Source organism: Oncorhynchus masou, chromosome 31 (genome assembly GCF_036934945.1).
Source record: "Oncorhynchus masou masou isolate Uvic2021 chromosome 31, UVic_Omas_1.1, whole genome shotgun sequence".
In the NCBI taxonomy this organism is placed as follows: Eukaryota; Metazoa; Chordata; class Actinopteri; order Salmoniformes; family Salmonidae; genus Oncorhynchus; species Oncorhynchus masou.
This window is the reverse complement of record NC_088242.1, coordinates 13,920,955-13,945,356: the sequence shown is the minus strand read 5'-3', so window position 1 is coordinate 13,945,356 and position 24,402 is coordinate 13,920,955. Positions and strand designations below refer to the sequence as shown.

The 24,402-nt window shown below is 41.8% G+C and overlaps 1 protein-coding gene across 1 annotated transcript in view; it reads left to right on the top strand.

Moving 5' to 3' along the window:
- LOC135523470 (dystonin-like) overlaps nucleotides 1–24,402 on the top strand; it is a 210,139-nt gene that overhangs the window by 63,265 nt on the left and 122,472 nt on the right. The window contains exons 5-8 of the mRNA XM_064950162.1: nucleotides 453–514; nucleotides 12,017–12,106; nucleotides 15,395–15,472; nucleotides 20,533–20,625. Coding sequence (XP_064806234.1) covers nucleotides 453–514; nucleotides 12,017–12,106; nucleotides 15,395–15,472; nucleotides 20,533–20,625 — 323 coding nt within the window. The remainder of the gene's footprint in view (nucleotides 1–452; nucleotides 515–12,016; nucleotides 12,107–15,394; nucleotides 15,473–20,532; nucleotides 20,626–24,402) is intronic.

Here is a 24,402-nt window from a genome sequence, read left to right as displayed (position 1 = left end):
TAATACAATCATATGTATACAGTGGTTGGATATTGATAAGAGCATATATATTGACAAGAGGAATGAAGGGCTCATTCATGAAGGGCTCATTCAATAACTGTAGAGTTATATAGTAAATCACACATACCATGTCACAATTCTGCTTGTCATGCAAATTACCATTTCCTGTGTGTCTGTGTCTGTGTGTGTGTGTGTGTGTGTTTCTGTGAATATGTGTGTGTGTGTGCCTTAAAGTTACACCATGCTTACCACAGGAAGTTGGTGGCACCTTAATTGGGGAGGACAGGTATGTGGTAATGACTGGAACGGTATTGTATAAAACAAACACATGGTTAGCTCCGTTCCAGACATTATTATGAGCCTTTCTCCCCTCAGCAGTCTCATGTGATGTACTGAATGTACGTATGTAAAGTACCTTCCTAAATGTATTTATTTCTGTGTGTTTTCCTCAGATGAAAGAGACAGAGTGCAGAAAAAGACTTTTACAAAATGGATAAACCAACATCTCCTGAAGGTAAGAATTTAATGTCCTTTGAGCCTCTTTTAGAAATACATTCTTAGAAAAATAGGTGCTATCTAGAACCTAGAAGGGTTTTTCAGCTGTCCCCATAGGAGAACCCATTTTGGTTCCAGGAAAAACACTTTTTGGTTCCAGGTAATAGAAACATTTTGGGTTCCATGTAGAATCCTCTGTGGAAAGGGTTCTACATGGTTCCAAGTAGAACCATTTTGGGTAGGGTTCTACATGGATCCCAAAAGGATTGTACTACCTGGAACCAAAAAGTGTTTTACCGGAAGCAAAAAGGATTCTCCTATATGCAGGTATTCCCAAACTGGGTGGGGGTACGCGCAATGCCGTGGGGGGTAGACCAAATAAAAATGTAATTCACAATTACATGTTTTCAAACGTGGGGGTCAATTAAGGAAGACATCCTCTTCTGCAAACCATTGGAAACCAGGACATGAGAGGATATTTTTTAAGTACTGGACAGCTTTGTGACATCAAATGGACTTTGGTGGTCAAGATGTGTTGGTATCTACTGATGGCGCAAAAGCCATGACAGGGAGACATAGAGTAGTGATAACGCGTCGCCTTTTGGGTACACTGCAGCATCCACCGAGAGGCTCTTACTGCCAACGGCATGCCTGATAACATGAAAGAAGTTTTGGACACTACAGTGAAAATGGTTAACTTTGTTAATGCAAGGCCCCTGAACATTCATGTATTTTCTGAATTATGCAATGATATGGGCAGCGAGCATGTACCGCTTTTAAAACCTACAGAAGTGCGCTGGTTATCAAGGGGCAAAGTATTGACAGATTTAAAAAAAATGAGAGACAAGCTTAAAGTTTTCTTGACTCTCTGCAACTAAATTCAATGTGCAGGACAAAATGGAGGCTATGATTGAGAAGTTGGAGCTCTTTTCTGTCTTCATTAACAAGGACAACACACAAGTCTTTCCATCATTGTATGATATTTTGTGTGGAAATGAACTCAAGCTTACGGACAATGTCAAATGTTATATATCGAAGCACCTATGTGAGTTGGGTGTGCAATTACGCAGGTACTTTTCAGAAATGGACAACACAAACAACTGGATTCGTTATCCCTTTCATGCCCTGCCTCCAGTCCACTTATCGATATCTAAACAAGAGAGCCTCATCGAAATTGCAACAAGCGGTTCTGTGAAAATAGAATTTAATCAGAAGCCACTGCCAGATTTCTGGATAGGGCTGCGGTCAGAGTTTCTTGCCTTGGCAAATCGCACTGTTAAGACACTGATGCCCTTTGCAACCACGTACTTATGTGAGAGTAGATTCTCGGCTCCCCTGAAAACTAAATACAGGCACAGACTGTGTGTGGAAAATGATTTAAGACTGAGACTCTCTCCAATACAACCCAACATTGCAGAGGTATGTGCTTCCTTTCAAGCACACCCTTCTCGTTAACCTGTGGTGAGTTTCTCACAATTTTTGATGAACAAATAAGGTTTTATATGTAAGATGGCAAAATAAATAATGAGCAAAATTATTGATTATTATTATATTATTATTTGTGCCCTGGTTCTATAAGAGCTTTTTGTCACTTCCCACGAGCTGGGTTCTGACAAAAACTCACACTCATTCTTACGTTTAATAAATGTATCGTATATGACCTACGATTAACCTTTGATTAAGATGAACCTACCAACGGGACATGTAACATCTTATGTTTCACCGAGACATGGCTGAACAAAGATATGGATAATATAGAGTTAGCAGGATTTTCCATGCACCGGCAGAACAGAGACGCGTATCTCATGATAAGCTGTAGACCACACTATCGACCAAGAGAGTTCTCATCGGTATTATTCGTAGCCGTCTATTTACCACCACAAAGCAAAGCTGGCACTAAGACCGCTCTCATCCAACTCTATAAGGCCATAAGCAAAGAAGAAAATGCTCACCCAGAAGCGGCGCTCCTAGTGGCCAGGGACTTTAATGCAGGCAAACTTAAATCAGTTTACCAAATTTTTACCAGCATGTCACATGTGCAACCAGGGGAAAAACAAACCCTAGACCACCTCTACTCCACACACAGAGATGCATACAAAGCTCTCCCCCGCCCTCCATTTGGCAAATCTTGTGACCAAATATGTTCCTGGATTCATCCAATGTCATTGAGAAATACTCCAGCTCAGTCATCGGCTTCATCAAAAGTGCATCGATGACATCATCCCCACAGTGACTGTACATACATATCCAACCAGAAGCCATGGATTACAGGCAACATCTGCATCGAGCTAAAGGCTAGAGCTGCCATTTCAAGGAGCGGGAGACTAATCCGGACGCTTATAAGAAATCCCGCTATGCCCTCAGACGAACCATCAAACAAGCAAAGCGTCAATACAGGATTAAGATTGAATCCTACTACACTGGCTCTGACACTCGTCGGATGTGGCAGGGCTTGAGAACTATTACGGACTACAATGGGAATCCCAGACCCAAGCTGCCCAGTGACGCGAGCCTACCAGACAAGCTAAATGCCTTTTCTGTTCGCTTCGAGGCAAGCAACACTGAAGCATGCACGAGAGCACCAGCTGTACTGGATGACTGTATGATAACGCTCTCGGTAGCCGATGTGAACAAAACCTTTAAACAGGCCAACATTCACAAAGCCGCTGGGCCAGACGGATTATCAGGACGTGTACTCAAAGCATGCGTGGACCAACTGTTAAGTGTCTTCACTGACATTTTCAACTTCCTCCTGACCAAGTCGAATACCTACATATTTCAAGCAGACCACCATAGTCCCTGTGCCCAAGGAAGTGAAGGTAACCTGCCTAAATGATTACCGCCCCATGGCACTCACGTTGGTAGCCATGAAGTGTTTGAAAGGCTGGTCATGGCTCACATCAACAGCATCCTAGACCCACTCCAATTCGCATACCGCCCCAACAGATCCACAGATGACGCAATCTCAATCACACTCCACACTGCCCTTTCTCACCTGGACAAAAGGAACACCTATGTGAGAATGCTGTTCATTACAGCTCAGCATTCAACACCATAGTGCCCACGAAACTCATCACTAAGCCAAGGACTCTGGGACTAAACACCTCCCTCTGCAACTGGATCCTGGACTTCCTAATGGGCCGCCCCCAGGTGGTAAGAGTAGGCAACAACACGTCTGCCACACTGATCCTTAACAGTGTGGCCCCTCAGGGGTCTGTACTTAGTCCCCTCCTTTATTCCCTGTTCACCCATGACTGCGTGGCCAAACACTGCGTGACTCCAACACCATCATTAAGTTTGCTGACAACACAACAGTGGTAGGCCTGATCACCGACAGCGATGAGACGGCCTATAGGGAGGAGGTCAGAGAACTGGCAGTGTGGTGCAAGGACAATAACCTCTCCCTCAATGTGAGCAAGACTAAGGAGCTGATCGTACTCTAGGAAAAGGCAGGCCGAAAAGGCCCCGATTAACATCGACGGGGCTGTAGTGGAGTGGGTTGAGAGTTTCAAGTTCCTTGGTGTCCACATCACCAACAAACTATCATGGTCCAAACATACCAAGGCAGTCATGAAGAGGGCACGACAAAAACTTTTCCCCCTCAGGAGACTGAAAAGATTTGTCATGGGTCCCCAGATCCTCAAAAGGTTCTACAGCTGCACCATCAAGAGCATCCTGACCGGTTGCATCACCGCCAGGTATGGCAACAGCTCGGCATCTGACCGTAAGGCGCTACAGAGGGTAGTGCGAATGGCCCAGTACATCACTGGGGCCAAGCTTCCTGCCATCCAGGACCTATGTAATAGACATTGTTAGAGGAAAGCCCATAAAATTGTCAGAGACTCCTGTCAACCAAGTTATAGACTGTTTTCTCTGCTACCACTTGGCAAGTGGTACCGGAGCGCCAAGTCTAGGTCCAAAATTCTCCTCAACAGCTTCTACTCCCAAGCCATAAGACTGCTGAACAATTCATAAAATCGTTACCAGACAATTTACATTGACCTCCCCCCTCCTTTTGTACACTGCTGCTACTCGCTGTTTGTTTGTTACCTATGCATAGTCACTTCACCCCCACCTACATGTACAGATTACCTCAACTAGCCTCTACCCCGTACACTTACTTGGTACCGGTGGCCCCTGTATTTAGCCTCGTTATTGTTATTCTTATTGTGTTACTTTTCATTATTACCTTTTATTTTAGTCTACTTGGTAACTATTTTCTTCTTCTTGAACTGCACTGTTGGTTAAGGGCTTGTAAGTAAGCATTTCACAGTAAAGTCTACACTTGTATTCTGCGCATGTGATAAATCGAGTTTGATTTTTTATAGTGTGTGTGTGGCACGCTTACAATGATGGCAAAAACCAACATTTGAGAGTGCACTGACCCTGGTGCTAGAGGGGGTACGCAGCTGGAGGTTGAATGTTTGAAGTAGTACGGGACTATAAAACGTTTGGGGACCACTGTTCTATGGGGGACAGCCGAAGATCCCTTTTGGAACCATTTTTTCTAAGAGTGTAGCGTTCATTTGATTCATCTTTCCTTTTATTTGATTGGGGAGTCTTTATTTGGCCTGCCATATCAATAATATAATAAGAGATTTAATGTAATATGAGAGAGAACATTGTTTTAATATTGTGGCCTGCACCAGTCTTAAAGGACAAATCCACTCAAAAACTACATGTTGGTATGTTGTTTCATTGGTTCACTGTTAATATTGTCCAAAAATGGTTTGCATGTCAGCAGTCCAGTTTTCAAGACTTTGGATTTTCATGAAGATGATGGACATCATGATGACGTGGCAAGTGACACTTTGCTTCTTGAAAGTCCAATACCAACATGTAGTTTTTAAATGGATTCTTCCTGTAACCCAATTCATCACATGTACAGTGTTAGCTAGGTTCAGTCTAGGCATGTAGATGAATCTGTTTTGCTTTTCCCATGGCAGTAGGACTCTTGTTGTGTATGAATCCGGTCCCGTAGGTAGATGATTTCTCACATACCTCACTGCCTAATTATCGTATTGTCCATCCACTTCTCTGTCATCACCTTTCAGCCATTCTGTGTTGAAATGGTTACTGTTTCTACAACACACAGGAGTGATGGTATGATGGTAATGATAATAGAACGACAGGCTGTTTCATGTTTTAGCCCTGTCAGTTTCCATGAAGATGAAATACACTGTGTAATTACCCGATGCAGGGAATAATCCATTAAAGACCGCCGTTTATCCTCAGCCACTTATTGCCACTACTGATGACAGATCTCGAGCAGAGGTGCCAATCGGAGATGGTTGTTGCTAGCTTGTCAGAGTTTGTCCTGCCTACATGTCTTCCACCCATCTCATGGTGCAGTGTACATGTACCGAGTCGTTTTGGTTTACTCAGCAGGAATCTAAATTACTCTGGTTCATTTGCTGTGGAATTAGGGAACACCTAGTCATGGAGGCAGAGCAACAAGTGTCTGCATGCACTCTCTGTCTTCACAAATGATACATTCCCCACTTTTCCATATGAGCAAGCATTAAATATTTCAATGAAATGTGTTATTATGCATGAAAATCCATGTCTGTTTGTTGTGTAATGTGCAAAGGGAGCAGGTTATAATCCTGTTTTCGTCACATATTCAATTGATTTAACCTGCTTGATTTGGTCGAAGGCAAAGTTGTTGTAAACCCCCGAAGCTAACAAAGTGCACCGTATAATTGGTGCCTTTCCATATGTTGCTATGTGCATAATAGCAAAGTTATGCAGCATATTGGGAGAACAATGTGGTGGAGGCAGCAGCAGCAGAGACGAGGAAACAGTCCTTGCCTTAGCCTAATTGTCTAAGATAATTGAGGAGAGAGGAAAGCCCAACTTAATTAGGTCCTATAATCAATAGCCTTTCAGTTAAATGTGCCTGGCTTTATAAATCATCCATACATATCTACAGAAATAAGACAGATCTTGCTTCTGTTGTCTGTTTGAGTGTTTGTTTAATTAATAGCCTACTGATTCTGTGAGCACCAAGCCTCATGCAACGGCAAAATGTCAGATAAAGCAGATTCGGCTGTTTTTAACCGTCGCTGGGCTGTAATAAAGGCTTTATATGTTATTATTTTTCCCGTTAGAACAGACTCTCCGGTACACTTATTTATTTAGTGTTGTTTACACTGTTACAAATGGTCAGAATTAATAATAATATTGTAATCTAACAGCAACTGTTTGGCACACTTAATACTCATGCAATGCTTGCTCATATACCCTCCTTCCACAGATCTGACTTCCCCTTTAACTCCTGTCCGTTTCAAGTTTATTTTTAAGGTCCCCCACAACCATTTTGCTGTCACTTGTTGCCATGTTCAGAGTTTGTTAATACCAATTTACTGATGTGATTACGATAAGCTATAGGTCAGGCTCTATTGGTCACATGCATACGATGCTTACATGTTTCACGTAAAGAGAGCAGGGAATGTTTTGGTAACAGAACTTTTCAGTCAGAAACAAGTTAGAAACTAAACGGCTGTAATGATGTTACAGCTTCAGCACGGACAGCGCAATAAATACTTGCTGTGCTGTGGTGCCTATTCGCTGCATTAGGGCGGAGAACGAGACAACGTACTCCAGTCACACATGCACTCGCTGTCAGTGTCACCATTGGGCTCCTTCTTAAGTCAATTGTATGTCTTAATTATTTAATCAATCAGTGTACTTAAGGCATCAGACAAGCTCAGTACATACAGTATGTAGTGGATTTTATTCAAACACATAGCATGTGTATTTGTATATATGGAAAAATAAATGTAAACATTTAGACGAATTTCGCTGCATTAGGGCGAAGAGCAAGACAATGTACGCCAGTCACACTGGCACTCGCTGTCATTTTTTTTAACACAGTGTGACCATTGGGCTCCTTTTTGAGTCATTTGTGTGCCTTAATTATTTAATCAAACAGTGTACTTAAAGCATCAGACAAGCTCAGTACATATGTAGTTGATTTTATTCAAACATTTAGCGTGTGTCTGTCTATATGTGGAAAATAAGGTTAAACATTTAGAACAATCGATTGGTCAAAAGAACAGGACTGCTCTCGGTCGGACAATATTGTTTGGGGTCGGGGACAGCCCTACACTGAACAAAGAAATAAACACAACATGCAACAATTTGAAAGATTTTACTGAGTTACCGTTCATATAAGGAAATCAGTCAATTTAAATAAATGCATTAGGCCCTAATCTATGCATTTCACATGACTGTGAATCAGTGGTGGTCAGTGCCGTTTAAGATGAGGAAGGATGATAATTTTTTTAAAGTGCATGGCCTTATTTCTATTACAACATATTGGATGACTGTCATTCTTATTCCATTCACCCAGTTCAATGTAATATCGATAGGTTTAGGCTACTACATGATACTCAAATTTTCCCTGTACCCATCATGAGGTTGCTACAACCTAGCCTATGAATGAAAGTTTACAACGTAGGTCCACAGCTCGAGAGAATTTTGAGTAATCAAGGTGACAGACAGTGGCACATTCAATAACGCCTTGCACACTCTTGCCTGGATCTAGCTAATATGCGGTGTAATCATTAGTCCAACAGTTGCAAATGTGAATTTCTATTGGACAGATTCAGGTATGTTTATCCCCTTTTCGTTCCTTTTGTTTCTGTTTAAGAAACATTTTTCCACAGGATTGGCGGAATGAATACACCCCTGATTACACGCAATCACAGTTCACTTTCACAGCAGCCAGATACAAACAGCATGATCACTTTGCTCATTGTATATTTAATTCCTTATAGAACCTATCTGCGTGCTCTCCTCCTCTCACCTTTTCTGTGACCAGGTGAAAAAACCTTTCCAAGCAAAACCTTCATATCATAACCACTAACTGCTACACACAGCCAGCCTACATTATTGTCACCATATTAACTAACGTCATAGTCAACATAGATATTAGAATGAATGAGTTAGTAAACCCGCTAAATCATACAGTACAGTGTACAGTCAGAAAGCAGTTTAGCAGTTACACCGGTGGGCCCCAGTGGCAATAAATGAATAAAACCAAAAGCTTACCTTGACTTGGAAGAGTTCCCGTGTTGAATAGCCATTGCCAGCTAGCTAACATATCATCCCTCTCTGTTTGAGCCTGGTGTTTGAGTAGGCTAATCTAGCAAGCTGCATTCACTAACTAAATTATAGTAAATAAAAATACAACCAATGGTTTCCTTACCTGAACTTCAGCTGTAGCTGTAATTTTCTCCTCTATCTTTCTCTCTCTCTCTCTTTCTCTCTCTCTCTGCCTCTCAATCTCTCTCTCCTCCTTAATTTTGTAAAATACATTAATTTGTTCATCACTGTTCAAATATTGCCTTAGTCAACTGCTCACCACACTTTATGCATTGCAGTGCTAGATAGCAGTAGCTTATGCTTTCAGTGCTTTCTGATCTTTTGATTGGGTGGACAACATCAGTTCATGCGGCAAGAGCTCTGATAGTCTGGAGGATGTCCTCCAGAAGTTGACCCAGAAGTTGTTTTGTATTGAAGTCAATGTACCCAGAGGAGGACAGAAACTAACTGTCCTCCGACTACACTATAGTGCTACACTACAGAGTGCTTTTGAGGCTACTGTAGACCTTCATTGCAAAACAGTGCGTTTTAATCAATTATTTGATGGCGTGAATATATTTAGTATAGTTTTATCTAAAAAGGATAACTTTTTTAATGTTTCACTATTTTCATTGTTATTAAATTCCCCTAAGAAGCCTCCATTGCTGGGAATACAGATATGCATATTTTGGTCACAGTTAGCTTTAAAAAAAGGTAGGGGCGTGGATCACAAAACAAGTCCATATCTGGTGTGACCCCCATTTGCTTCGTTCAGCGCGTCACATCTTCTTCGCATAGACTTGATCATGGTGTTGATCTTAGTGCTCGAGGCGTCACTACAGCTCCTGTTTAGATTCCAGGCCGTATCACAACCGGCCGTGATTGGTGGCACACAATTGGCCCAGCATCGCCCGGGTTAGGGTTTGGCCGGGGTAGACTGTCATTGTAAATAAGAATTTGTTCTTAACTGACATGCCTAGTTAAATAAAAGTACAAATAAATAAATAATAATAATTTAAAAAAAAATGTTATTCCACTCTTCTTCAGTGGCTGTGTGAAGTTGCTGGATATTGGCAGGAATTGGAACATGCTGTCATTTAATATGACAACATTATGTTCCAAAGTTAAGTACAATGATATACAAACAATATAACTGTGCCTGTTAGCTGGGGTTATGTGGAGATGAGAGGGGTCTGGCACCTGGTCTCCGTAAAAGCTGGTCACCGGGCAGCCGGGGGATTTCACAGGCCTAGTGGTATCCAGGACAGGAAGAAAGGGAGAGTGGCCTACTGGGAGGAGAAAGCCTAGGACTGGTCTGGAGTTGTTGAGTATGGGGCAGGATGAAGTGCTTTGAGGGCCATGGATATGTGGCATAGCCATGTGCTCCCTCTGTTATTCAGAGGCTCTAGTGTCTGAAGGGGAACCTGATTGGAATGCTTTTGATAAAGCCTTTGCTGTTGTGTCTTAGAGAGAAATGTTAAGACCATATAACCCTGATTCCCAGCCTCTTTGCAGCATGTCAGTCACAGTCAGTGGAGCTTTTTGGCTTCTTGTCTTTGTCAGGTCTTCTCCTTTTGGGTGTAACTATATCATCAACTCAGCACGGTGCTACCATTGCCGTTACAAGCCTTTTGTGAAGAAAGACAGACAAGTCCCTGTTAGTCAGGTTTTCTAAAACAGGTTATGGATAACTCAAAAGGTCAGCACGTGTTAAAATAAGCACATGGAGAGGTGTGGCTTTTCTTTGATTTTGACAGAGTGGAAGTATATAAGAGGCTCAGATTGAATGGGAAGAGGGAGGGGCAGCTGCTCTGTATGCAGGAAGGATAGTAGTATCACCCTAACTTTAATCCAGAGCACATTCAAAGGTTGAACGTCTGTACTTTGTCTGTCAAAGATTACTTTGCCATTGTGTCAGCAGCTGATTTTACTCTTCAATAACACAGACTCCTAAGCAAATCAGGGGGAGAAAAATATGTTTATTCAAAGAGGACAAATCATTGATGTGATGCTGAGAAGTAGATGTTAATTCTTCCTGTCCTCAGTGATTCTCTCCCCAGAACAAAGTGACAGGATGTAATTTATAACCCCCGACCCTAGCCTGTGGTTGACCAATTAGAATTCCTTGCAGTAAAATTGGGTCAAATAACAAGTATCCTGATTCGGCCTCATGTAAAATATACTAATTAAAATGGTGATAAATCACAGTCTGTAAAAATAGGAAATAAGGTTGTTTAAGGCCTAATTGTAGTTTCAGTCAGGCAATATACTGTAAATGTTTTGAGATTCAAATCAGACCTGGGTCAAATACATTACGTCAAATGCTTTGAAATGACTGAAATGCACTTGATTTAGTTTACACGCTACAATGGAACCAATGGAATAGTCTCAAAAGTGCAAACTTCAAACTAAATTGACACAGGTCTGATTTAAATATCCCAATAGGTATCCATGCTCATCATGTTCAATACGCCTTCCCACATACGCACACATACTACACTGACACTCCAACGCACACACATTTTCACACTCACATATCCTGCTGCTACTCTGTGTATTATCTATCCTGATTGTCGAATCACTTTTACCCCAACCTACATATTGTATTACCTCAATAACCGCAACACCTCGTACCCCTGCACATTGATTCGGTACTGGTACTCCTTGTATATAGCCTCGTTATTGATATTTAATTGTGTTACTATTTTGTACAAATGTTTCTTGTTTTCTTTTTTAAATTAGATTTTTTTCGTGGTATCCAATTGTTAGTAATGACTATCTTGTCTCATCGCTACAACTCCTGTACAGGAGAAAGCCATGCGTCCTCCGAAACACAACCCAACCAAGCCGCACTGCTTCTTAACACAGCACGCATTCAAACCGGAAGCCAGCCGCACCAATGTGTCGGAGGAAACACCTTGCACCTGGCAACCTTGGTTAGCGCGCATTGCGCCGGCCTGCCACAGGAGTCGCTGGTGCGCGATGAGACAAGGATATCACTACCGGCCAACCCGGACGATGCTAGTCCAATTGTGCGTCGCCCCACGGACCTCCCGGTCATGGCCGGCTGTGACAGAGCCTGAGCGTGAACCCAGAGTCTCTGGTGGCACAGCTGACGCTGCGATGCAGTGCCCGAGGCCACTGCACCACCCGGGAGGCCTCTGTTTCTTATTTTTGAACTGCATTGTTGGGAAAGGGCTCGTAAGTAAGCATTTCACTGTAAAGCCTACACCTGTTGGATTTGGCACTTGTGACAAATAATATGTGATTTGATTTGATGGCGCTTGAAACACCAGGATAGTAGGTTCGATTCCCGGGACCACCCGTACTTAAAATATATGCCTGCATGATTGTGAGTCCCTTTGGATAAAAGCATCTGCCAAATGCTATACATCATATTGTTATATGAACTTTCCTTTCCTCTGGCCTTTAGGTCCGGAAGCATGTTAATGACCTGTATGAAGACCTACGAGATGGACATAACCTGATCTCACTGCTGGAGGTCCTGACTGGCCAGTCATTGGTGAGTACTGTGTTGTCATGGTAATGCAGCCTGTGTACATGATGAGTCAGAGGGTATGTGAAATGGATCCCTATTCCCTAGGAAACTACTTTTGACCAGAGCCCATGCAAAAATGCAGGATGGCGCCGACAGACATAAAAAATAATAATAATCCACCCGCAATAACATCTGCTAAATATGTGTATGTGACCAATAAAATGTGATTTGATTTGATTTATAGGGAATAGGGTGTCATTTTTAATTGTGCTAGACAGTTTTATTTTGGGAACTGTATCTGCGTTCTTGAAAGAAAAGTTAGAACAGAGATGTACATTATAGGCTATGGATTGCCTTGCTACTAAACCCCAAGATAACACAATTCATTCCATTGTGTGATTCTGATTAACGTAATGGGTGTTTTCGTATATTAGTCTGTACACTGGAGCAGTATCACGGTGCATTTATGAGAATTTCAAAAAACTACAATTTTCTTCACGCAAAACATTTTTATGATGTTTTCACTTTACCAGACATGCTATATAATTGTATTGTTTATAAATCACGTCCTGGATCCTGAACCTCTTGGTCAAGGACCAGAATTGATTTGGTTTTTACATACACCTAAAGTCCATATATACAGTATATCCTACAGTTAGTGTCGAACAGATATGTGAAAATGCCCCAAGACCATATATGCTTCAAGGCGAGGGGGAAACCAACTGCAATCCCACTGGTCAAAAACTGGTTGAATCAACGTTGTTTCCACGTAATTTCAACCCAAACATTCGATGTGATGATGTTGAATCAATGTGGAAAACTGATTGGATTTGCAAGTCATCAACATAAGGGAATGTAGGTTTTTTCCACCTAACTTTTAGCCTAAATCCAATGACAGGGTGACATTGAATTCACGTTAGTTGATAACTCAACCAAATGTCAATCAAAACTAGACATTGAACTGACGTCTGTGCCCAGTGGGATGCTTGTTTACAACATTTGTTGTGTCATTGTGTTCCAAACAAAACACTGCCTGATTATGGATGGGAGAGGTAGACAAGGAATCATGATCACTTCAGTTCGGATCACTCAAAATGTCATCACAATAGAGCTTGCCTTTCCAATCCTGTTCCGTGAGAACTACACTTTCAGTTGTAACTAACCTGATTCAGCTTATCTATCATCCGGCTAATTGTTAGAATCAGGAGCGCTAGATTAGGGCTGGAACTCCCCAGGAACAGGGTTGTATGCCTGCATTAGAGAATATGAAAATGAATCACAATCATTTCTGATGTCACCGTTGTTTGGTGACGTGCAACAGCATCTCTGTAACTCATGTGAGGAGAAATGAGGTTCCCTCTAAAATAGGTGAAGCTGATTTTTTCTCCTCGAAGTAGTAGTACTCTCTTTTGTTTACATCCTGTTTCCTCTCTACCCTCTTCCTCCTCTCCTCTGTTTCTTCTGTATTGGATTGTTTCACTTTATGTCCTCCTTTTTATTTGTCCAACTTGTGTCCATGTCTATTTGTCTCTCCCTTGTGTGTTTCTTTCTTGCGCTCACGTTAACTCGGTCTGGTAAGCCAAGGGAGCGTGATTTCCTCAAGACGTTGCGGTTGGTGAGTTCGGCAGAAGCATGTGCGGTTGAGCAGCATGGACATGAGCAGGATGATGATAAGGGGGTAGGTGTGGTTCACCATCCTCCCCCTTGTAACACAACTAATGCAGCGAGTGCCGTGGACATTAATGAGAGTGGAACAACAATCCCTCCACAGGCTTTTCACTTTAGTGGACCGTAGTTGGCTAGGTGAAGTTTTTTTTCTCGTAGATTGTATGATAGAAGCAACTCTGTGCTCAATGCTGCTGTGTAGACTAGGGAGTAGGCCCACTGTATTGCTTTAGAAATGCTAGCTGACAAGCTGAGATGGATTACATGATGGCAATGCACTCGCCTTATGAGCTAAAGGCCCAGGCTCATGTTCAATTTTTCTCAACAACAACAAACTGGTATTGTACATGCCATAGGAAAGTAAAGGAGAAACACCATGCACTTCAGTCTTGGATAGGATTGCAAGCGCTGGCACAACTCAGTCACATTTGAAACACGTAACATTATTATGTGGTTCATAAGAGCTCCGCCTGGGTCTTTAAGTCCAACCTCAGTAGCTTTGTGCATCATTGAGCCATACAATCAAACTGAACGTCAACATTTATGAACCATTGGACATGTTTCATCAGATAGTGGCTTTCTAATGTATTTAGTGTATACCAAAAACCAAGCCACTTGACTGAACGTGCTGAGTTAAAGGAGAGTGAGCCGTTGAGGAAAAGGCTTTTGTGGTGAAAGGGGTCCCTCCGCCTCTTCTCTTGTCTAGCCAGGAGAGTAATGACTGAATCCAGAGGGCTTTGCTGTAGCTCAATCCCGGGTTGTCAGGGGACTGCCTGGCTTGTGACGCAGTTTCCATCTCATTAACTTGAGCTGTAACCTCCCATTGTCCACGGGTGTCTTTCGCAGGAGTTTGGCTCTCTGCTCACAAAATGACACATTTTCAGGTGTTTTACCTCACAGCTAAATTCATCCTAGATGCTTTTTGGATTTGGGAAAGGTCCTCATTGGAATGAGTTTATCACTCAGACACACTGGTTTATAGCTTCATGTTTAGCCTTTTGTCATTATTACTGTAGTTGTGAATGGTGAAATATGTCAGATGATGTGTTCTGTCAGTTCAGTTTGGGAGGACATAGACACATTTATTTTCTATCTAGTAAATACAGTGTGTGGTAATAGCAGTGATTTGTAGCAGGCCAATTCCATGGTAACAGTGACGCTGAGACTCAGATTTTTCACTTTAAAATGTATGTCAAACAAAAAACAATGAAGAACTTGAAGAAAAGTGCAAATGCAAAGTTTGTTAAGAGAATGACTGCACTGTTCTTCAATAAAATGTGTTTTGTAAAACGTTCAGTGGAAATTTTTAAAAGTAATTCTTGTGCATAGAGTTGTATGGTTTGTTGACTTTGCAATCATTGGTTTTTGTTTGACATATATTTTAAAGTTAAAAATCTGAGTTTCAGTGTAACTATGTTACTGTGGAATTGGCCAATGACCGCCCTGGATCCGGATTTGTTGGTTCCCTCCCTTTTGGTTTTTCTCTCTTTCCCTCAGCAGATGAGTGGGTAAGACCCTGGCAGCAGCATGTCCTGTGTCCTCATACTACTAATGGTGTGGTGAGTCCCTGGTCCTTGGAAAGGGAGAGACCACATGGCAACGTCACTAACATGACCCGCTCTTCCCATTCCTCCTCTATGCCCACAGCCTCGGGAGAAAGGGAGGATGCGGTTCCACAGACTCCAGAATGTACAGATAGCCCTGGACTTCTTAAAGAGGCGGCAGGTAAGGACCAATCACATGTGCCAGAATGGTAGAACTTAAAATATGTAAGCTAATTTTCTGTTAACCAATCCATCATGTAAAGCTATGAAAATAAAGCATACTGTATGTCCAGGGAGATAAAGATTGACTTCGAAATTGGATGTCTATCAATGTCCTGAGGATGTCAGAAAATGCCTTATCAACCAGTCACTAGGGGGCAACAGTGAGCACTATTACAGTCAAGGAGACGAGTGCCTTGTGGACGGGGTTGGGCGTAATCCCATGATGATGTTCAAACCCAGTGGGGGAGGGGACACTGTTTTATCTCTATCCCAAACCTTAACCCTTACCTTAACCATTCAGAATGAGTGACTAAACTTAATGTTTATCCCTATCCCAAACCTTAACCCTTATCTTAACCATTCATAATGAGTGACTAAACTTAATGTTTATCCCTATCCCAAACCTTAACCCTTACCTTAACCATTCAGAATGAGTGACTAAACTTAATGTTTATCTCTATCCCAAACCTTAACCCTTACCTTAACCATTCAGAATGAGTGACTAAACTTAAGGTTTATCCCTATCCCAAACCTTAACCCTTTCCTTAAGTTTAGTCTGAATGGTTAAGGTTTATCCCTATCCCAAACCTTAACCCTTTCCTTAAGTTTAGTCTGAATGGTTAAGGTTTATCCCTATCCCAAACCTTAATCCTTACCTTAACCATTCAGAATGAGTGACTAAACTTAAGAAATGCAACGATACAAGGTTAAAAGGAGCAACCCAGGGTGTCAAAAGCACTTTGAAATTTGACGTTTGGATCAACTTCAAAATGTGACACTTGAAGAAACGTGGATAAACATCTAATTCTGCAGTGAGACTGTGAGAACCTGTTGGAACTGTATGTCCACATCAAAACGGTAACACTGCTCATACACGACATGTACAGCCAACTTCATTACCTCATAATGGATTCAATACCTCCCTCATCATGACTCACAATAGAGGGCATACGGAAACCATCTCCCAACGGTGATTACATCTCTGTTTGCCCCTCCCCCACATCCACCACAGTCAGGAAGTGATCGGGATGGAGAACAGTGTGCAGTGGTCAGCTACGGCCTGCCAGACATCACGTCATTGAGAGCAACCCAACACCTGAGACAAAGGATTCATAGATCGTTCAGTTATGCCATTGTTTTAATGACACACCAATCCCCAGTCACACCTCATACATATTCATAAACAAAAATGGACAATGACAACCACGCCATTGTTCTGTCCTGCTGTGGATGTACAGCTAGAATGTATCATAATAAGGATAGAGGTGCCATCAACATTGCAATGAACTGTCTTTGTTTCCAGTTTGACTATTGCTGAACAACTGAATAAGAATAATTCAGTGCATAATTAAATTAAGTTGTGTTTATTTCTGCTTATGACAGGGATTGTCATGCATATCAATGAAAGGCAGTGTTTTAAACATCATGGCCTATTCCAGCACAGTAGCAGTTTCAGACAATCATCTACAATACAAACACTTTGCGTAGGGAATGATGAATGTATGGGAACAATATTAAACTGCATTAGTTTATTAGAATGACAACATGACATCACATTCATTGTGTACTAGTACATAAACCACCACACTATAGAGCCCCATTGTGGTGTATAGGTGTGGACTCAAGGCCACAGAATAATACCTAGGATTTAGTGACACCGCTTCAGTTGCTATTTGTATTTATTAAGGATCCATGCCAAGGCAGCAGCTCTTCTTCCTGGGGCCCAGCAACATTAAGGCAGTTACATACAATTTACATTATTACATGACATTACATTGCATAACACTTTACCATTTAGTGTGTTCCCTCAGGCTACTATCACATATTCACAATACAACATCCATGTGCAAGTGTGTGTAGAGTGCGTCTCTTATCATGTGTATGTGTGTCTGTACCTGTGTGTGTGTCTGTACCTGTGTGTGTGTCTCTTCACAGTCCCCGTTGTTCCATAAGGTGCATTTCATCAGTTGTTTTTTTTATCTGATTCTACTGCTTGCGTCAGTTACCTTATGTGGAATAGAGTTCCATGTAGTCATGGCTCTATGTAGTATTGTGGAATAGAGTTCCATGTAGTCATGGCTCTATGTAGTATTGTGGAATAGAGTTCCATGTAGTCATGGCTCTATGTAGTATTGTGGAATAGAGTTCCATGTAGTCATGGCTCTATGTAGTATTGTGGAATAGAGTTCCATGTAGTCATGGCTCTATGTAGTATTGTGGAATAGAGTTCCATATGGTCATGGCTCTATGTAGTATTGTGGAATGAGTTCCATGTAGTCATGGCTCTATGTAGTATTGTAATAGAGTTCCATGTAGTCATTCTATGTAGTATTGTGGAATAGAGTTCCATGTAGTCATGGCTCTATGTAGTATTGTGGAATAGAGTTCCATGTAGTCATGGCTCTATGTAGTATTGTGGAATAGAGTTCCATGTAGTCATGGCTCTATGTAGTATTGTGGAATAGAGTTCCATGTAGTCATGGCTCTATGTAGTATTGTGGAATAGAGTTCCATGTAGTCATGGCTCTATGTAGTATTGTGGAATAGAGTTCCATGTAGTCATGGCTCTATGTAGTATTGTGGAATAGAGTTCCATGTAGTCATGGCTCTATGTAGTATTGTGGAATAGAGTTCCATGTAGTCATGGCTCTATGTAGTATTGTGGAATAGAGTTCCATGTAGTCATGGCTCTATGTAGTATTGTGGAATAGAGTTCCATGTAGTCATGGCTCTATGTAGTATTGTGGAATAGAGTTCCATGTAGTCATGGCTCTATGTAGTATTGTGGAATAGAGTTCCATGTAGTCATGGCTCTATGTAGTATTGTGGAATAGAGTTCCATGTAGTCATGGCTCTATGTAGTATTGTGGAATAGAGTTCCATGTAGTCATGGCTCTATGTATATTGTGGAATAGAGTTCCATGTAGTCATGGCTCTATGTAGTATTGTGGAATAGAGTTCCATGTAGTCATGGCTCTATGTAGTATTGTGGAATAGAGTTCCATGTAGTCATGGCTCTATGTAGTATTGTGGAATAGAGTTCCATGTAGTCATGGCTCTATGTAGTATTGTGGAATAGAGTTCCATGTAGTCATGGCTCTATGTAGTATTGTGGAATAGAGTTCCATGTAGTCATGGCTCTATGTAGTATTGTGGAAAAGAGTTCCATGTAGTCATGGCTCTATGTAGTATTGTGGAAAAGAGTTCCAGAGTTCTCTATGTAGTATTGTGGAATAGAGTTCATGGCTCTATGTAGTATTGTGGAATAGAGTTCCATGTAGTCATGGCTCTATCTAGTATTGTGGAATAGAGTTCCATGTAGTCATGGCTCTATGTAGTATTGTGGAATAGAGTTCCATGTAGTCATGGCTCTATGTAGTATTGTGGAATAGAGTTCCATGTAGTCATGGCTCTATGTAGTATTGTGGAATAGAGTTCCATGTAGTCATGGCTCTATGTAGTATTGTGGAATAGAGTTCCATGTAGTCATGGCTCTATGTAGTATTGTGGAAAAGAGTTCCATGTAGTCATGGCTCTATGTAGTATTGTGGAATAGAGTTCCATGTAGTCATGGCTCTATGTAGTATTGTGGAATAGAGTTCCATGTAGTCATGGCTCTATGTAGTATTGTGGAATAGAGTTCCATGTAGTCATGGCTCTATCTAGTATTGTGGAATAGAGTTCCATGTAGTCATGGCTCTATCTAGTACTGTGCGCCTCCCATAGTCTGTTCTGGACTTTGGGATTGTGAAGAGACCTCTGGTGGCATGTCTTGTGGGGTATGGATGGGTGTCTGAGCTGTGTGCTAGTAGTTTAAACAGACAGCTTGTGCATTCAGCATGTCATCACTTCTTCCAAATACAAGTATTGATGAAGTCAATCTGTCCTCTACTTTGAGCCATGAGGGATTGACATGCATGTCATTAATGTTAGCTCTCTGTGTACATTTCAGGGCCAGCCGTGCCCTGCCATGTTCTTGGCCCGTTGTAATTTTCCTAAGTCCCTCTATGTAGCACCTGACCACACGACTGAACAGTAGTCCAAGGGCGGCTAAACTAGGGCCTGTAGGACCTGCCTTGTTGATAGTGCTGTTGAGAAGGTAGAACAGCGTTTTATTATGGACAGACTTCTCCTGATCTTAGTGTTTTGACCATGACAGTTTACACTCCAGGGTTACTTCCAGCAGTTTAGTCACCTCAACTTGATCAATTTTCACATTATTTATTACAAGGTTTATTTGAGGTTTAGGGTTTAGTGAATGATTTGTCCCAAATACAATGCTTTTAGTTTTTGAAATAGTTTGTGCTAACTTATTCCTTGCCACCCATTCTAAAACTAACTGCAGCTCTTTATTAATTGTTGCAGAGATTTCCCTGTAGTAGCTGGCGTGTATAGTGTTGAGTCATCAGAGGGTGGTAGCACAAGTCACAGGCCTGGGCAATTCCAGTCCTCAGGGGCCTGATTGGTGTCCCATTTTCCCCCCATCCTTAGTAAACACAGCTGATTTAAACTAATTGCATTTTTAACTGAAGATCATGATTAATTGATTATTGGAGTCAGGTGTGTTAGCTGGGGCTGGGACAAAACTGTGACACCAATCAGGTCCCAGAGGACTGGAGTTGTCCAGGCCTGCGACGAGCAGATGGAGAGAATCTGTTTTGGGGATTTCCAAGAGGAAAGACATTACCCTCAGAATATTTATGCATCTTTTTTTAATGAGGATTAAAAATGATCTGTTACAGTGAGTACGACACTAATACTGATGAACAAATTCAAATTCTCACTCGTGTGTATTTGTACACTGTGTATTACCAGTTGAAGACATACAGTATTATTAGGTTTTGGAAATAGAGACTCCAGCTGTTTTTCAGAGACGTTAACTTTAGCGTGCTAAGAATTAATGTGCTTTACAAAACAATATAATACATTTCTTATACTGTAGAAGTTTATGTAGATTTGGAATGCATCACTTGTGTGTATCATGCTTATTACACAGCTGTTTATAACTGTTGTCCTCAGGTCAAGCTGGTTAACATCAGGAATGATGACATCACAGACGGGAATCCCAAATTGACGCTGGGATTGATATGGACCATAATTCTGCACTTTCAGGTCAGATTCATAATATGTATTTCATTCTCTGGTTGTGTGAATCACAGTGCTGGTATCCTTTCTCCATTTCTGTTATTTTTTACTCAGCAAATTAAAATCAGTGGATGTGAATATTCCAGTGTTTTGTTATTGTTCATTTGGCTGATGATTAGGAGGACATGTCATGTGTAGAGCTATGGTTGTTGTTTCGACCAAAGTAAGATAGATGTCATTTAAGGGGTTCTGGATTGAGGTAGTATGTCTCCCTTAAATCGACAGTAAATTGTAGTATGTTGAGGCCAGTGTGATTGAAAAGCTAGCGTGCTGCTTAAGCTCGCTACACCACTGAATGTCTTGGGATTAGCTTGCGTAACACCGTGTGACATTTGGTGCAGGTTGAACAATCTAAACTGTCAGTTTCTCTTTTTCTAGCTGTTGTTTCCCTCTTTGGCCACAAGATGTCAAAACAGTCATAACAAGGTGTCCTGCCAGTGGTTATTGTAATGAAGGCCGATATCTATGTCTGTTTGTCTGCTGGCTCATACATGCCCCAGTTATTATGGCTGTGAAAAGTGGCAGAATAAGAATGATCACTTACTCTGCATGTATTTTATTGATGACTGGTGATTGAAATGTGTCGATATTCATGGTAGTAACGGGTCATTTCCTGAGAGAGATGGTCTCTTTCAAGTTCTACACTTACAAGTGGAAAAGCTCCCCAAGTGAAGTCACCTGCTGACAATGACAGGTGGACTTGAAAATGGTTCTGCAATGGTGTGATTAGTAACCTTGCTGGACACTTGAAGACCTACACTAGCTCCCCAAGCTTAATGGATATCTGAGCTGAAATTGTGAAATGGTTGTTAGGTCTGTGTACTGTTTATGCTTCCGTGGAGGGAGATGTTTGACATTACAATGCGAACAGCATGTCCCTCCCTCCAGTATGCTGTGTTGTGTGATGATGAGCGCGGGGAAATAGATAGTTTGCATTAGAAGAAGTGTCACTTCCTTCAGCCTGGATATCGCTTAAAATTCATCCATTTTCAGTGTTTTCACAGTGTTTTCACAGGCCCCACACCCTGAGAGCATTTGTGCCCATGTCTGTCTAGTACCACACATACTGTAATGCTGCAGCTGTACATTCACATGGAAACAATGGATGCATTTTAGTCATTTAGCAGACACTCTTATCCAGAGCAACTAGGGTTACGTGCATTGCTCAAGGGCACATTGACAGATTTTTCACCTAGTCAGCTCATCGATTCAAACTAGCACCCTACATACACACACGCCTGCACACTAAGGGGTAGATGGTATCATCAGTAGCAGCACTCGGTGGATCGAGTGTTGCATTTCTGAGGCCTAGTGAAGGACACGCTGCTAATTCTCTCTCTCTCTCTCTCTCTCTCACTCACTCACTCACTCACTCACTCACTCACTCACTCACTCACTCACTCACTCACTCACTCACTCACTCACTCACTCACTCACTCTCTCACTCTCTCTGTCTTGCTCTCTCTTGCTTTCTCTCTCTTACTCTCAATCTCTCTCTGGCTTGCTCTCTCTCTCTGTCTTGCTCTCTCTGTCTCTGTCTCTCTCTGTCTCTGTCTCTCTCTCTCTCTTTCTCTCTCTGTCTCACTGTCTGTTTCTCTCTCTTGCTCTCTCTCTCTCTCTTTGTCTTGCTCTCTCTCTCCCTGTCTCTCTCCCTGTCTCTCTCTCTGTCTCTTTCTCTGTCTCTCTCTGTCTCTCTCTGTCTCTCTCTGTGTCTCTCTCCCTGTCTCTCCCTCTGTGTCTCTCCCTCTGTCTCTCTCTCTCTCTGTCTCTCTCTCTGTGTCTCTCTCTCTCTGTGTCTCTCTCTCTGTCTCTCTCTCTCTCTGTCTCTCTCTCTGTGTCTCTCTCTCTGTGTCTCTCTCTGTGTCTCTCTCTCTGTGTCTCTCTCTCTGTGTCTCTCTCTCTCTCTGTCTCTCTCTCTCTGTGTCTCTCTCTCTGTGTCTCTCTCTGTGTCTCTCTCTGTGTCTCTCTCTGTGTGTCTCTCTCTGTGTCTCTCTCTCTGTCTCTCTCTCTCTGTGTCTCTCTCTCTGTCTCTCTCTGTGTCTCTCTCTGTGTCTCTCTCTGTGTCTCTCTCTCTGTCTCTCTCTGTGTCTCTCTATATGTGTCTCTCTCTATGTGTCTCTCTCTATGTGTCTCTCTCTCTCTGTCTCTCTCTCTGTGTCTCTCTCTCTGTCTCTCTCTCTCCGTGTCTCTCTCTCTGTCTCTCTCTGTGTCTCTCTCTGTGTCTCTCTCTGTGTCTCTCTCTCTCTGTCTCTCTCTCTGTCTCTCTCTGTGTCTCTCTCTATGTGTCTTTCTCTATGTGTCTCTCTCTATGTGTCTCTCTCTATGTGTCTCTCTCTCTGTGTCTCTCTCTCTGTCTCTCTCAGGCCCCTGCTATGGATTATTAATATATGTGGCACAGTCAGCCTGCAGGCTGTTCTCCACTGAGTTACAGTATGGGAAAGGAATGTTAGCAGCAGCCTTATGACTCCCTAACTTAGAACCACACCATGGTAGAAAGACAAGAAGAAGCATGCACTTACTGTACAGTAAGCCTTTCATCTGCATTAGTTCATACACTCCACTACATATGTATTTAAAACTGTTAATTTGGCTCGTAACTCCAGCACATAACTCAAATGTCACCTTATATTTGAGGATATTTTCATACGTATATCTTTTACCATTTACAAATAATGCACTTTGTATATATAGTCCCCCATTTGAAGGTGTCAAATGGGGGGACAAATTCACTTATAGTGTATCAAAGGTTTAGCATTTGGTCCCATATTCCTAGCACGCAATGACTATATCAAGCTTGTGACTCTACAAACTTGTTGGATGCATTTGCAGTTTGTTTTTGTTGTGTTACAGATTATTTTGCGCCCAATAGAAATGAATGGTAAATCATGTATTGTGTCATTTTTGAGTCACTTGTATTGTAAATAAGAATAGAATATGTTTCTGAGATGCACAAAGATCATGCCCCCAAAATATGCTAACCTCTCACCATTACCAATAACAGGGGAGGCTAGCATTTTTTGGGGGGTATGACATTTATGCCTCTGTACCTTTCTCACTCATCATGAGTTACAAAACCGATTAACTAGCCTGCTAATATTGTTTGACTCGCTAAGTGTAGGGGTCTTAGGCCTAGTTACAAAACATAAATATGTACGAAAATGAAAAATACGAAAGCCATGGCCAAACTAAAGACTCATAACCATACGAAAGGCCTCATAGCCACCAAAGAAAACCAGTAGCTTCACAGCTTTTCCAGCTGGGACTCTCACTGACTTTCACCTTGATTGGCTGCAACTGATCTGCTTATCAACCAGGCTCTGCACTTGGACAAGGTTTCTGCCGCCCCCTGCAGGATGGAGTGTGGAAGTGGTAGTGAGATGTCTAAACTACCTACCCTATTCCCTAACATTATCCACTCTTCATTCATGATTATCCGTAATCATGGTAGCACCCACATTAATGTAGAAGTGTTCAGAAAAATATTATATTCTTATTTACAATAAAAGTGACTCCAAAATGACACAATGCACTATTTACCATTCATTTCTATTGGGCACAACGTAATCCGAAACACAACCAAAACAAACTCAAAGAAAAGGTGACATTATGTCTCATATATAACGTTTGATTTCATATCCAAAATGCTGGAGTATACAGCCAAAGTTTTAGCTTCCCTGTCCAATTAAATACATAGGGGAGTGTATTTTTACATAAGTGTACAATACCAAATCAACAGACAGAGAG